At 44.1% G+C, this 13908-nt stretch overlaps 1 protein-coding gene across 5 annotated transcripts in view; it reads right to left on the reverse strand.

Moving 5' to 3' along the window:
- kaznb (kazrin, periplakin interacting protein b) overlaps positions 1-13483 on the reverse strand; it is a 93902-nt gene extending 80419 nt beyond the window's left edge. For 2 of the 5 annotated variants that reach the window (XR_014597881.1, XM_084020081.1), the window contains exon 1: positions 13373-13482. Coding sequence is in view for 4 of the 5 variants with exons in the window: in XM_084020081.1 (XP_083876207.1) it covers positions 13373-13448 (76 nt within the window). In the remaining variant the exon portion in view is untranslated. Of the gene's footprint in view, positions 1-13372 lie in introns of all 5 variants that reach the window. The other 3 variants (XM_084020082.1, XM_084020080.1, XM_084020078.1) reach the window with 2 other exon arrangements.
- Between the last annotated feature and the right edge of the window lie 425 nt (positions 13484-13908).

Raw genomic sequence — 13908 nt, forward strand, 5'->3', positions numbered from 1 at the left:
TACAATAAAGTATATTTACAATTAAATTGATTTTTTACAAACTTATTCATGATATTTTCATTGATTCATAGCATGCCTGTAAGTCATATATGAAGTTTATCATCTACAGACATAAATGAGACCCTGTGAACTGGTTTTCTCAGCTTCTCTAAGTGCAAGAAATGAAGTTTTGATACTAGAAATACATGAAAATGCACAGTATTTACAGATGAATACAGAGGGATTAATGTATACTTGAACAAAACGTCTCCATCACATTCATCGTTTTGAATTTTTTTTTCCCCTGCAACATTTCGTGATTACATAATTTATTCTGGAGCCTTTTTTTTTTTAAAGATATGCACATAAAAGTTCTCCTGAACAGGTTTTTAATTCTCCAGATATTCTGATGTTAAATGTACAATCATTCAAATCAGAGGGATATTGTGTACACTTGTGCACACACACACACACAAACACACACACACAAACACACACACACACACACACACACACACACACACACACACACACACACACACACACACACACACACACACACACACACACACACACACACACACACACACACACACACACACACACACACACACACACACGTGGTTGAGTGCTGCTGTGAGATGTGGACGGCTCATTACAATCTTCACCCACGGGAGCGAAACAACATCAACAATGAACTCTAATGAGGCATGTTGGGGTTTTGTCGGGATGCACAGTCCTTGTGAAAGGAGAATATGACGCGCATGTGAAAAACATAAAAACAGCTCACTCATAAAAAAAAAAGCAATCCTCGGGGGGAGGAATAACAGTTGCCGTTTTTTCGTCTATGATTGTTGTTAATTTGCAAAAGAAAATTGCACAAAATATGAACAAGGGACTTTTTTCCCTCTTTGATGTCGATGTGGTGGAATCCAGTAAAGTCCAGTCAGCTGTCCCACCTGGAGATGTGACGATACACATATTAAAACCACTCTTGCTTCTTCTCTCTTATCTTTATGTTTATCTTTATGTTTGGCGCGCACGGCACTATTCATTCCAACGCCACGCTTCCACGCTTCCTCAAAGCTCATGTGAATGTTTCCCCCCTCTGGCGAGAGTTTGCTCATTTCTGATGCAGAGCAGATGGGAAGCTTTGGTGTTTTGAGCGCAGAGCTTTGTCTGTCTTCATGGTGCAAAGCTGGGAATCTGTGAACACGGAGTGCATCATTGTGACAGTGGATTTAGGGAGATTGACCTCTGTGAAAACAAGCGACATGGGTTCCAGGATTTCTGCATGCGAGCAGCGAGACGATCCCTGGAGTCCCCGTTTCGTTGTCATTCCCACACGAAGCAACAGGCATGTTTTGGCTTGTAAGGACGCTAAACTGGATCTGATCGGCTCCGCATACAGACATTAACTCAGCTGCATGTCAATGAGCAGAATACAGATTCATACAATGATACAAGAGTATCATCATCATTGCATAACATGCTTACAACGATCACGTTAACATGCAGATATCTATGTCGCCCATCATATTGTAGAATTTTAGCATTAGATTTGCAGGTAATTAGTTTCAAACTAACATTCTGGACATTTTTGTCGTGATCAAAGTGCGATTCATCCTCAGGAGGACATGCATGTCTGCACCAAACGCCATGTTAATCAATGCAATAGATGTAAGATATTTCACTACAAATCTTAACTCTCATGGTGGCACTAGAGGACACGTCAAAGGATCATGAGGATACATCCTCAGGGGACAATCAATATGTCTACACATCTACAGTATATAGGAATCAAACAGGTTTTTTTTCTTGTTTGTCAGTCAGCAGAAGCTGCTGAAGACAGAAAGTGAAGACCTTGAGGGCAGCCCAGAGGAAAACATGTTCACAATGAGGTCTGCAGGGCAGGAGAAGCTTCCTGCTCCCCCTGTAGATCCTTCACACCAGTCTTACCAGGAAACACCAAATCAAAATGCAACAAACGTGGTAAAACCGTTCTTACATCCCAAAAACTTTTTTGCAGCCCAGATCTAGGTATTAATTATCCTCCCTCTCTCAAATCTGTTACAAACAGTCATTTATTCTCAAGCTCACAACGCCAAGACAATACTAATTAACTCCAAGACAGAAGCATGTGAAGAAAAACAACTCAGGGGAACAGCACTGACAAAATGCTGAAAACATTTCAATCCACCACAGGACGCTGTAATCTGTAGCTTCTTAAGACTGCTGCCAGGAGCGTGTTGGCAGTCGACAAAAACAGATGATATCGTTATCTTGAAAACGGCAAAGCCTCCACCGAAAGCTGGATGCATCGTTTTGTCTCAAATGTTATTGTGTTGCGTTTCCATAAAGGTTGAAGGACCAGTCAGAGGCAGATTAAAGAGGTTTCTATAATCGAAGGATCAGTCGTGTGTGTGTGTGTGTGTGTGTGTGTGTGTGTGTGTGTGTGTGTGTGTGTGTGTGTGTGTGTGTGTGTGTGTGTGGGTGACTCACATTTTCTCAAAACTGCCAGCTATCTCCTCATTCACTCCTCATCCCCAAACAGGTTACTACTGATGACACAGCTCAACGCAGCCCAAACTATTTCTCACAAGACTCTCAAAAAATATTATGATGCAATTTGCATAAATGAAAATATGAGCTGCTGGCCAACAGATCAAACTGTCGACATGAACCCTGAAGGTTTCACTCTGAGCAGTCTGCCACCTTATTTCTCAAGGTCTTTGCCGTCTCTAACAAATATACAAGTTTTGCTTTCATGTAAAGCCCTTTAAGATGGAGAGAGTCGAGGGTCTGCATCAGACCACGAAGCCTGTGGAGGCACAGACTGGAGGAAGGATTTCATTTTGCCCACGGCAACATTGCCACCACCTGGTCACTTGGATGCACGCTGCGACCGGATGCAATTAAAGTGTGCCTCTCTTAGCCGTCGTTCGCCTGAACAGCACGGTGAGAAAGACGGGAACACGCCTCCACCATGTGAGGTCGTTAAATTAAAAAACAACACGCATTAAAAAAGACAAATTGTGTTAAATAACAACTCCACACATGGGGTGTAATTATGTCCACAGAATAACAAGATCCATCACGAAAAAAAAGCTCCATACTGATCTCCCTAAAACCTGTTTGTGATGCATCATTAAAGGATTCGACGGCTCAGAGGAAGCCGTGGTTTAAAGTGCCCTCCTCTGATTTCACATAACTTTGAACAGTGTGCCACCTAGTGAGGAGCACAAGAGATCGGCGGAGAGCTACCCACGTTCCCCCCCCCCCCGTTCTTCCTCCGAGTCAAAGACTTTAGAAAGACAAACCTCAGAGGGAGCGCTGAACCACCGGCTGAACATAAAAGCCGGCGGCCCCTTTGATAATCTGCCCGAGGCGTCCTCTTCAATGGAACCGCTCACAGAGGACGGTGGCTCTCGCTCAAACTCCTCCACTCACACGTAAGCAATTCATTTCCAGATAAGGAGCCGTTCTCCTTTATATCAAGGTGTAATGGTGTGTGTAATAGCCTAAAAAGAAAAACGTTAAAAACTGTCTGGTCTTACTGAAAAGGTGAGGGATCAGGAGGCAGACTTATCTGAATGGGTTCTCCGGGTCAAAGGTTAATGAACGTTACCATCCGTGAGAAGTCTTTTATAACGGCTTAATTCAATTTCACAGCAGAAGCGGATGAAAGGCTGCACGGAAAGGAGTGAAAAACCTGTGGTTGTTGTTGGATTGCACTCCAGGAGTCGCTGCGTTCTCATTTAATTCTTTGGTGCTGCAAACGGACTCGTCTACTCCATCAGTTTTAAGCTTTAATGTGTCCCTAAATCACTCTAAAAGCTTGCATTTACATTGTGTTCTTTCAGGACTAAACCTTTATATTCTCAGTCTGAATCACCCACAGGAATATGAAACACACGCCGGACAAAGCACGTTTTCAGCAGCAAACCGCAATGAGTGGAAACGAGCGTCGGGGGGGGAACTTTGAAGACACAAGCGTCAAGACGGCAGAGAGGAAATCTCCCCGCATCAGCCGAGATGAGGAGGAACTAAGGATGCTCTCATCCTCTCACGGCGTCGGGGTAAACACAGCTTGTTAGAGTCGACCCGCGCCGGCTCAAACATGACATTTCAAAAAAATCCAGAGGCTGCACGCCGGAGCTTCTTTCCCAGAGCCGGGGGCTCTACAGGCGGCAACCGGTGACAAGGCTGCAGCCAATTAGGAGTGTTTGTGAGCGACTGTCTGTACCTGCCTGTCAGGGCGGATGAAAGTGGGTCAGAGTCGCAGCACATCTCTGTACAAAAGCACAGCAGGCAACTCGCAAAAAAAAAAAAAACTTCAAATGAGACAGATGGGGGGATTAAATAGCCGAAACTTCACATTTGCTCTAATGTGGGGTGACGGTTGTGAATCCATTATCATTATCAGCCACTTTGATGCTCGGGAAATTCAATTTCGGAGCAGGTTTCTAATCGTAGATGAGCCGACCCGAGTTCAGGCTGCAGGTATTACCGCTATCATCGGTTCACACGTCGTCTGTGCAGGTAAACAACTCGGCGAGTTCAAAGGCACATCAACTCAACATATTAGCAACTTAGACGTCAGCGTGGAGGAGAAAACGGTTGCCGCCACAGTTCTCTCACTTCAAACTCTCCGAGCGGAGCCGGAGAGCGCCGTCAACGACGCGTCTCTGAGTGCTCGCCAGCGGAGGGCAGCTCGGACCAAGACGACATCACAGGTGTGACGCAAAAACCACTCGACATGATGGTTGCATGCGGTTGTGATTCTCTGATGTAAAGACTGCGTTCAAGGCCTCTGATGTCAGGCGACGTTTTGTACAACACACACACACACACACACACACACACACACACACACACACACACACACACACTTTAAATGTGCACTAACTTATGGAGCAAGCTGTGCCTGAAAAGGTCAGTTATGTTTGGTTCCATTCATTTTTCTGTATCTGAATATCTTTGGGTTTTGGAACGTTGGTCGGAGGAAAAAAAGACATTAAATAATTATGACGGCCATTTCTCCTATTTCCTAGCAGACCGACTTGGAGAGCGATTAAGGCAGAAAGGTAAACAATTTAACTTATAGATCACTACCAGTTGATTACTACACTAATTATTTGATGTGTTACAAGTTTTTGGAAATTGTATGTTTAAATATACAAATTATGCATTATCTTATTAATTGTGCGCCAATTTCCTAACATTTCTAGAACAGATACAGCCGTCTTCAAAATTCTTGTTGCATGATGTTGACAAATAAGAGTCCAAGTTTCTTTACAGAGGGAATTTTGGATATTTATCACTCCATAAACTGTTATTTATATATATATATAAAAATAATAAAATAACAGACATTGAGACAATTATTCTAGGTTTTCCATAATTTTCAGAAATTTCATATTTTAATATGCAGATGAGGCATTATCAAATTCTAAATTTTAGTGAATTAGGGAGAAATCTACATATGCATTTAGCAAAATAAACACCTAAATGCTAAATGTGTATTTCAGATGTTTTGGTCCCACTAGTCCAAAAGAAAGCAACAAAATAGAGAGAGAGAGAGAGAGAGAGAGAGAGAGAGAGAGAGAGAGAGAGAGAGAGAGAGAGAGAGAGAGAGAGAGAGAGAGAGAGAGAGAGAGAGAGAGTGTGTGTGTGTGTGTGTGTGTGTGTGTGTGTGTGTGTGTGTGTGTGTGTGTGTGTAATGTTAATACTCAAGCTCTGTGGACTAGATTTACCTAAAGATACAATTTCATGTTCCTGCATGTTGTTTTTCCTTGTCATATTCTTCCTTGTTGTTGTATGTAGCCATGTTGTCTACCCGACGTGTAAAACAGAAGAAAAAAAGAAAATTAGAGGTGGAGGTGGAAAAAAAAACAAAAAGCACTTCTATGTTCTCACCTATAGCACTTTGATCACAGCACTGTTGTTCTTACGGTATGTTTGCTGAACAGCTACTACTTTACTCAGACGAGGACCGAACACTTGTGTATTTTTAGCTCTTACTTTATGTTGTGGTTTCTTTCTTTTGACAAATGTACTTATTGTAAGTCGCTTTGGACAAAAGCGTCTGCTAGTTGCCCTAAATGTAAATGTAAATGTAAATGGAGGTGAGTCACGTCACGTGTAGACTGATATTTTAGAGTTTGATGCCGGTGAGCTGACTGGCTCACTGTGAACGTGTGAGGCTCTGAGCCAGCTGACAGTTAGAATAATATATACTAATAATAAGCTCTCCACAAAATGTACCTTTTCCCCGACCCCAACATGTAAATCCTTACTCAAATGGTAATGTGTTGCATTATTTTCTGCAGCATGGCCCGTGCAGACTGGCTCTGCAGCATAATCTACAGTCAAATGAGTCAGCCCTGAGGTCTGACTGTATTTCATATTCCCGGTAATGAGGGAGGCTTGTTGGTTAAAGGAGGACATCTTTATGCAGCGAGTGCGTTCTGGCGGCTAAAAGAGCAAAAAGGTGAAGACTGTGGAGCAGCAGGTGCTGCAGTGCATTTAGAGGTTATAATGAGAATGATCTGTCATTCCCACCATGCATCTGGGTTTCTGTTCCTCTGAGATCGAACGACTTCAAAGAGGCATCCTGCAGACTTTTAGAAGAGCATTAACATGTCACGTAGCAACAACGCGTGCTGCTCTTTGTTAGCTATTTTCCATTTCTATTTTAATGCAAACAAATGGCCAACATCTGAACTTAAAGGAAATAAGCGCTTCCATTGCTGTTAATATTTTCCGGTCACACGCAGGCCTTCCAACCGAAAGTCTGCTCCTCTCATTGTAACATCGATGTACAGCACGGTGTGCACGTCACTCCCCTCCGTGCTCCTGCATGTAAAAGGAGACGCGCCCGGGAGAACAGGCTGGATTTCATCACCACGGGAGCGCCCCGCTCTAACTACCGATGCAAATTTATACAGAGCACGGCAGAGTCTTCCTTTCCTTTCCGCATAGCAGTGCTGTAGCGTGGTGAGGGATGAGAGGCGGGATGTCTGATGGAATAGGATAGTATTTACAGCCACGCTGAGCCGCGGAACAAAGACTTCCCTTTTTATTTTCCAGCTCAGGTGCAGCACGGTGACAGTCTTACAGATTGGACTTTGGAATGTATTCTCTATAAATGTAACTTCTCTGTAAGTTTTCAAACGTGTGTCAACTGCTATCTTGTCCCAGCCTCCTCCTCCTCCTCCTCCTCCTCCTCCTCCTCCTCTGGGGTGTATTGTAGCAGATGAACACTGGTATTTGGGGAAACAGCTCAGTGTGTCTGCAGAGGGCTGAACAATGTATCTGAGGGGTTTATGGCGGGCGGAGAGGGAAAAAGGAGGCCAGCAGTGCTGGGCACGATGAGGCACATGTGCAGAGTCAGCAGACACTCGGGGAGACGGTTCAACGGCGCACAGAACACAGCGGAGACATTAACGGAGGCCTTGCTCTCAAGGTGCAAGATACCGCCAGGGACGTCATCGGGGCGGCGTCAGCTGTCTCATCTCGAGATAAAACCATATTTTTTAATCTGGTAGGGAAGATTCAAACTCATTCAAACTCACATGATTACGTCATAAGACGAGATGAGGATTAGCCTTTAACCCTTAGGGGGACTTGGGGACTTTTTTGTCCATTTCATTTTTGTTTTTACGATCATTTTGGCTGTTAATGCATATGCCATAGAATACTATGTATAGTACATAGAACTATATCTATTTTACACTGTCTGCATACTTGTTACACTGTGACCCTTAGAGACAAAAATGTCCTCATTGAAACACATTATAAATCTCATTTTTGACCCCAGGGCCATTACAGCATACAGTCAGGAATGTTTTCTGTCATTCTGGACTTTGTGCTGTAAGAATGTAGTTTTTACTATTTTCCACCAGATAAAGCCATTTTCCTATTTTGGGAACACAGAGGAAATTCCTCCTTTTTCCAACGATTCCGTGTCTGTTGTATTACAGATCACAGCAGGCCAGTGGAGTACATGTATGCAACACAGACGACGTGGGTGTGTAGATATGGATGTAAGAGAGTGGTGTGTATATGAGTATTTGGAGAAATCTGTCATGCATTTTTATTTTTAATGCAGTTTTAGATTTGTAAACACAAATCTGACTCAGCAGTTTAGGAGAACAATATCCCACTGAAACCAGGAAAAACTACACTTTTTGATCCCACTGCCATAACAGCATAAAATCATGCAATCTCTCTTTTTAGGCTTTCATTCTGAAGTCAAGCCTTCAAAGTTGTAGTTTTTACTGTTTTCCAACAGATTGAGCCATTTTCACATTTTTGAGATATAAGGAAAACATGCAATATTCCTGAGTTCCTCCATGTGTTTTTGAGCACTGGTAGACATTTGAGTGAATATATTCAATGCATCAAAATCAATATTTTTGCTAATCATTGACATATCCCAGACTGTGATTGTGTGACCACTGTGACCAGTTTGCATATAGTGTGTGGAAAATAATTCATGTTTTGTGTTTTTTGTTTTGTTTTTCATCCTGAAAATGAATGAATATTTAATAGTTATGATCAGGACTGATGCTAATTAACAAAATTGGCTAAAAAAATGTTGATATATAATGATTTCATGGCACTTTTTTGAAATTTTTGTCCTCTAAGGGTCACAGTGTATCGTAAATTGAAGGGTCCATAAGGGTTGAAGGCTGCCGGCGTACACAGCAGATCGATCAGTGACACATTTAGCTGCTTTAAAGCGAGGAGAGATGATGACTATTAAATCCAGGAGACGTGCTCGCCGAGCCTCACAACATTCAGCTTATGTGCATCCACTTAAAATTTGTTTTTGCAATAACCGCACCTTTCTATGACTGTGTGTGTCAGGCGGAGAAAGACTGAAAGAAAAGAAATAAAGGGAGATTAAGAGAAAGAGGAGGCACGAGAGTTCAAGGTGCAGAAAGAAATGACTACAATCCTTTCAAATAATGCAGTCACGTATGATAAGCCTTAGAAAAAAAACATCTTCAATAAATCCAGGAGCTACAAAAAAAAAAAAAAGAAGACGTTTTGAGTTTGGTGGTGCGCTGCAGCAATAAATTGCCTTTTGTGGAACTGGGAGGGATGCGGCAGTCGTCGGGTTGAAATTTGTTTTTCAAAAGAAAGCCCCAATTCAGAACTATAAAACAGTAAATAAATAGAGTGAGATTGAAAGTTAATTCTGCCTCGTCTTTGAAGCAGGAGTCGACCAAAGAAATATCGTTGCCCTAAAATAAATATAGTGGATCACCTGTCCAGGGTGTACTCCGTGACATGCCCCCCCATTCTGGCTGATTGAATAAAAAGGATGATTGAAAACGAATAATAAAATGTGAGAATATAAAACAATCAGAAAAGAAGGAGATGGTAGTTTGTTCTCTGAGAATACTCTGAACACTTTGGAGGCTCTGAACAGACTAACAGACTGTAGTGAAACCTGTCTGTCTGTTAGGAGCTCCATCATGCAGCACATGTTGGATCAACTCTACCTGTCTCGTCATGCTCTCAGTAACCGGAGCTCTTCATCTCCTACAGTATCTGCAGTCAGTGACTAGTGTCAGTCAGGGGAGAAGACGCTGATCTCCAGTCAGGGAGCGATCACGTCGATCCGGAGAGAAAACACCAAACTAATGCAGTCAGCGAACCCCCATCGGTTTATCGATCCCTCCGAGGGGAATGCGTGCTAATGAAGATGCATGTGGCCCCGGCCATGAAGAACTAAATGCATGTAACTCAATAAACTGTCCTGCAGTACATTTATTTACCAAATAACATAATTCACCTTCAACTGAAAGCATGTCTACAGTATGTAGATTTAGGGGACATGTCGGCAGGCCTGAGGCTGTCGCTGTGAGACAGGATGTGCTGACTGACGGGCGAGGACCGCCACTCTCAGCTCTACTTAAATCCAATATGGGGATTAGGAGTGAGGCAGATCTAAATCAGGCCTGTATTTATTCTGATGGGAGTGATTTCCAGAGCTGACAGGGACGCCCTGGGACTACGATCAATAACGGAAGTAAGCATAAACCATTGTGGAGGGACGAATTAGGTCAATTGAGCAGCGCTCACGGATATGATTTGTATATGTGATGTAGCTGATTGGACTTAATTCTTTCTGTCTGGCCAAAAATTCCGTCAGCTCTTACGGGATGAGATTCAGCACACACCTGCACTGAAAATAACTCAATTAAGGAAGTCCTTTAAAAAGCCTCCCTCTCTCTGTGAATTATATGGCTATTAGGTTGGATGGCCCGCAGCCCGGGAGTCTAATAGGGACGGGAACATTGGCCGTAAGCCAGCACCTTGACCTCCCTGAGCAGCGGCGTGAGGACGGCTCTACACGAGAAGCAGAATGAACACGCTAAGAGTTATAGGCCTCCGTGGACCTCCTGCACTACAGCGCGCCTGATCCTCACATCACTTCGGTTCGGTGGAGCAGAAAGGTGACTGAGAACCGCCGCACTGTCAGGGCACGGTCATTCGGCCGAGAAGGAGCAGAGTCTGAGCGGGCAGGGATTCAGGCAAAAGCAGCGTTTCCTCCCATGTAGCCGTTAACCATCATGTATATGTTGTTACCGTGAGAAGTGGGACAAAGCGTTGGTAAAACTAAACACAAAGAGGAGAGAATTCAACCAGCGATGAGGAGGCAACACAAAGAAAGTCAAGATGTAGTGAATAATGCATGTCGTTCTGAAATACAGCGGTTTCACTCGCCATTCGCCCCGGGCCAATTAAAGTCCAGGCAAAGATGCACGATTGAAAAAGAAAATGCTGTTTGGACCAGAGGACACTCTTTGCTACACTTTTACTTAATACATGTCCTTGTAAGCACTGCTCTGCACAGAGAGAGGAGGGTGTTTTATCTCTGAACGGCTGCAAATTCTGGAGCACGTCTTTACTTTCAAGATGCTGCAGCGTTTGCGTCCCAACAGCTCTTGTTCTCGGCGTTTTAACGTCACTGTCTCAATTCTTCTCCTGCAAAAATAACATGTCACTTAGGATAACACCCACTATTCCAGCTCAATACATCAAAACGTAGCAGCCTAGCTGGAGCTGGGATTTGCATATCTGTTAGATTTGCCCCTCTTGCTTGTGAATCCGCTCTGACAACTAAACACGTTGTGGCCCAATGAAACAGTTTGCATGAGGCAGACGATTTTATACGCATCACAAGGCCTTCCATGATAAAACAGTCACAGCGGGCCACATTTCATTAAGCTTAATATTATTTATTTTGGGTTTCACATCATCAGTAAATAAACACCTATGGTGCCCAACCTGAGGGTGGTAAGATAAATCTGAGGAGTTTTGAGAGAGGATTAATAAGCACACCACCTCTCTAAACAGGATTAGATGCACTGTTGTATTAGATTTTATTAGTTTGACATTTGTGTACCGAGCTAACTGAAACAGTAGTTTCTCTTTAGGCCATTCGTCATCATTCCTCCTGTGCACTTTGATCCATTTTCATCTTTCTAAAACACTTATTTTGAAGGCTAGCCGTTAGCCATATGCAGCGTGATAGCAATCTTCAGCTGCCACACCTTCTTCTTGTTTTACCTCCCTTTTATACGGCGATGCCCTCCAGATAAACTGACCCGAGTCACATACGGCACAGTGCAGGCCTGCCGATTAACACAGGGCCAGTATGTGTGAAAAAACTGCATATTTAGTCCCTATAGCGTGCATTATACGTTTGACTTTTCCAATGTTTGTGTGCATATTATTTGCACATGAATCCTGAGAGGGTCGCCCTCTCTGTGCTCGCCATAAAAACATCAAACCAGAGACGCACACATCAGTTCAGCAGCGCTCCAAAAGCCCCTCAGATGTTTCCAGCGCTGTATGAAGCAGAATATTCATCAGGGCCTTGCAACCCTTTAACAGTCATAAGCCCTTATCAACAGTATTAAGCCCAGATACACTCAAACAAAGTGCATTATTTATACAACGGGTGCAAAGAAGGGGCTGAAGAACATCAGTGAAGACAACAGATCCACTGCTCCAGATTTTTTGTTTGTACGTTCTCAAACAACCTCCGCCTATTCAAACAGGCAGAATAAATCCCCAGCAGATGAAATCCTGCAGCGCGGCCCATTAACAAACACGTGTAAAGGAGCATGAATTGTTCCAGCTCAGGAAAGCGACTGTCGGGTTTTTCCATTAGTAGCTTAGCCGGGTTTGTTGTAAATGACACAGTCTTTGAAATCCCACTTCTACCCCTCCAGGTGGCAATAAAGGAAAACACAGGGATTTAAAACCGATACGGGAAAGTCAATGTATGCCATGAAACCCTGAAGGCGGTTTTTATTTTGATGTCCGCCCCGGGCTGCCCTCATTATCCATGATAACACTATGTGAAGGATCACTTTGCATTTGTGGCCGAGCGGAGGCATCAAAGGCACCGGCTAAGTTCTCCCAGCGTGAGACCGTGAGGGGGAGATACGGGGCCAGATGAGGGAGGATGCAGAGGACACTTTCATTCTGGGAGCAAGTCAATCTCCGGCTCCGTCTCCCTCCCGAGGGAAATATGCATTCTGACCATGTGAATTACATAATAAGATAGCACTCGAAGCGTGCATCATTTGCAGCGCTCCACGGTTTGCGTTCGGTGTTTCCACGTCCTTGGAAATCTCGATAGATTCAGTTTTCAATAATTCAGCTTACAGTCTGAGCTCAGAGAGCATCTCTGATAGCGTCTCGGCTCGTCAGACTCGACCTCACTAATACTGTGCACCTCCATTATGAATACATGTCAGCTGGAGTCTGTCTTATTGGTTTCACACCTGACAGTAAAACATATCTGCTGCATTAGAATTATAGATGCAGGGATGCTCTTTGCCAACAACACGTTCTGTAAACAAACTACTGCACACAACAGCTTATTAATGTGTATTTCATAAAGTGTCCACTTTGTAAACATGTGAGCCCCAACACAGCTGAGCCACAGCCCCAAGTTCAACCCGAGAATACATGCCTTTGTGGCTCCCTCCTTCAAATAAAATAGTACACAAGTTGAGGTAACCTTAGCAACATGCTGAGCTAACAGAAACATCAACCACAATCACAATCAATGATTCCTCCCTGCCCTTTACAAACGCATACACATCTGACATCCCAAAAATAGACCATTTTTTCTCCCCCTACCAAAACACTCTATTCTCTGTTTCCAGTAGAGGATTTAAGCTTCAATACTGCCATCCTTTGTGTCCTTATATCTCTTCGCATCAGCTCAATAAAAGCAGCAATAAGATTTAGGAGGGGATCGGGAAGAAATGCTGCGGGTGGAGATCAGTTATGCTGACATGTGGGACATGCAGCTGCCTAACGACTCGTCAGGAAGGTGTAATCACTGGCTACTCACTGGCTTGCATGAGCTGTCCCTGGCGTCCAAACACCTGGGAGAAGGTGGCATGGCTGCAGGTGAGGGTGTCCTCCATGGCTCTCCTACTGGCACACACTGAGGAGGAAGAGGGAGCGAGAGAGGAGGGGGGATGAGGAGAAGGTCAGCATCACTGCGTCACATCAAGATGGAAAGACGTAAAAGGGGAAAAAGGGGGGAGGGGGGGAGAGTGGGGTGTGGGCTTGCCTTCAGTTATAGAAGCTGGTGAGTGATCTCTGGTAATAACCGCTCGCCTCTGGACCCGTCCTGCTGCTGCTGCTGCTGCTGCTGCTGAGGAGCGGAGTACAGACCCTCGCTGCTCTCAACAATATGAGCAGAATTGCTCGCCGCACCGATAACGGGAGGGGGGTGTGCCTGCTCGCTTGTCAGCGTGTCAGTGTGTGCGCACGAAAGAAAGTTCTCCGACGGTGCCAGAGCATTTTGCCGTGCGTGTGCAGAGGGGAGAGTAATACAGTTTGATCGAGCAGGTAGACACAGTTGCTCTGCCAGCACTATGA

Source organism: Eutrigla gurnardus (assembly GCF_963514095.1).
Source record: "Eutrigla gurnardus genome assembly, chromosome: 2".
NCBI lineage: Eukaryota > Metazoa > Chordata > Actinopteri > Perciformes > Triglidae > Eutrigla > Eutrigla gurnardus.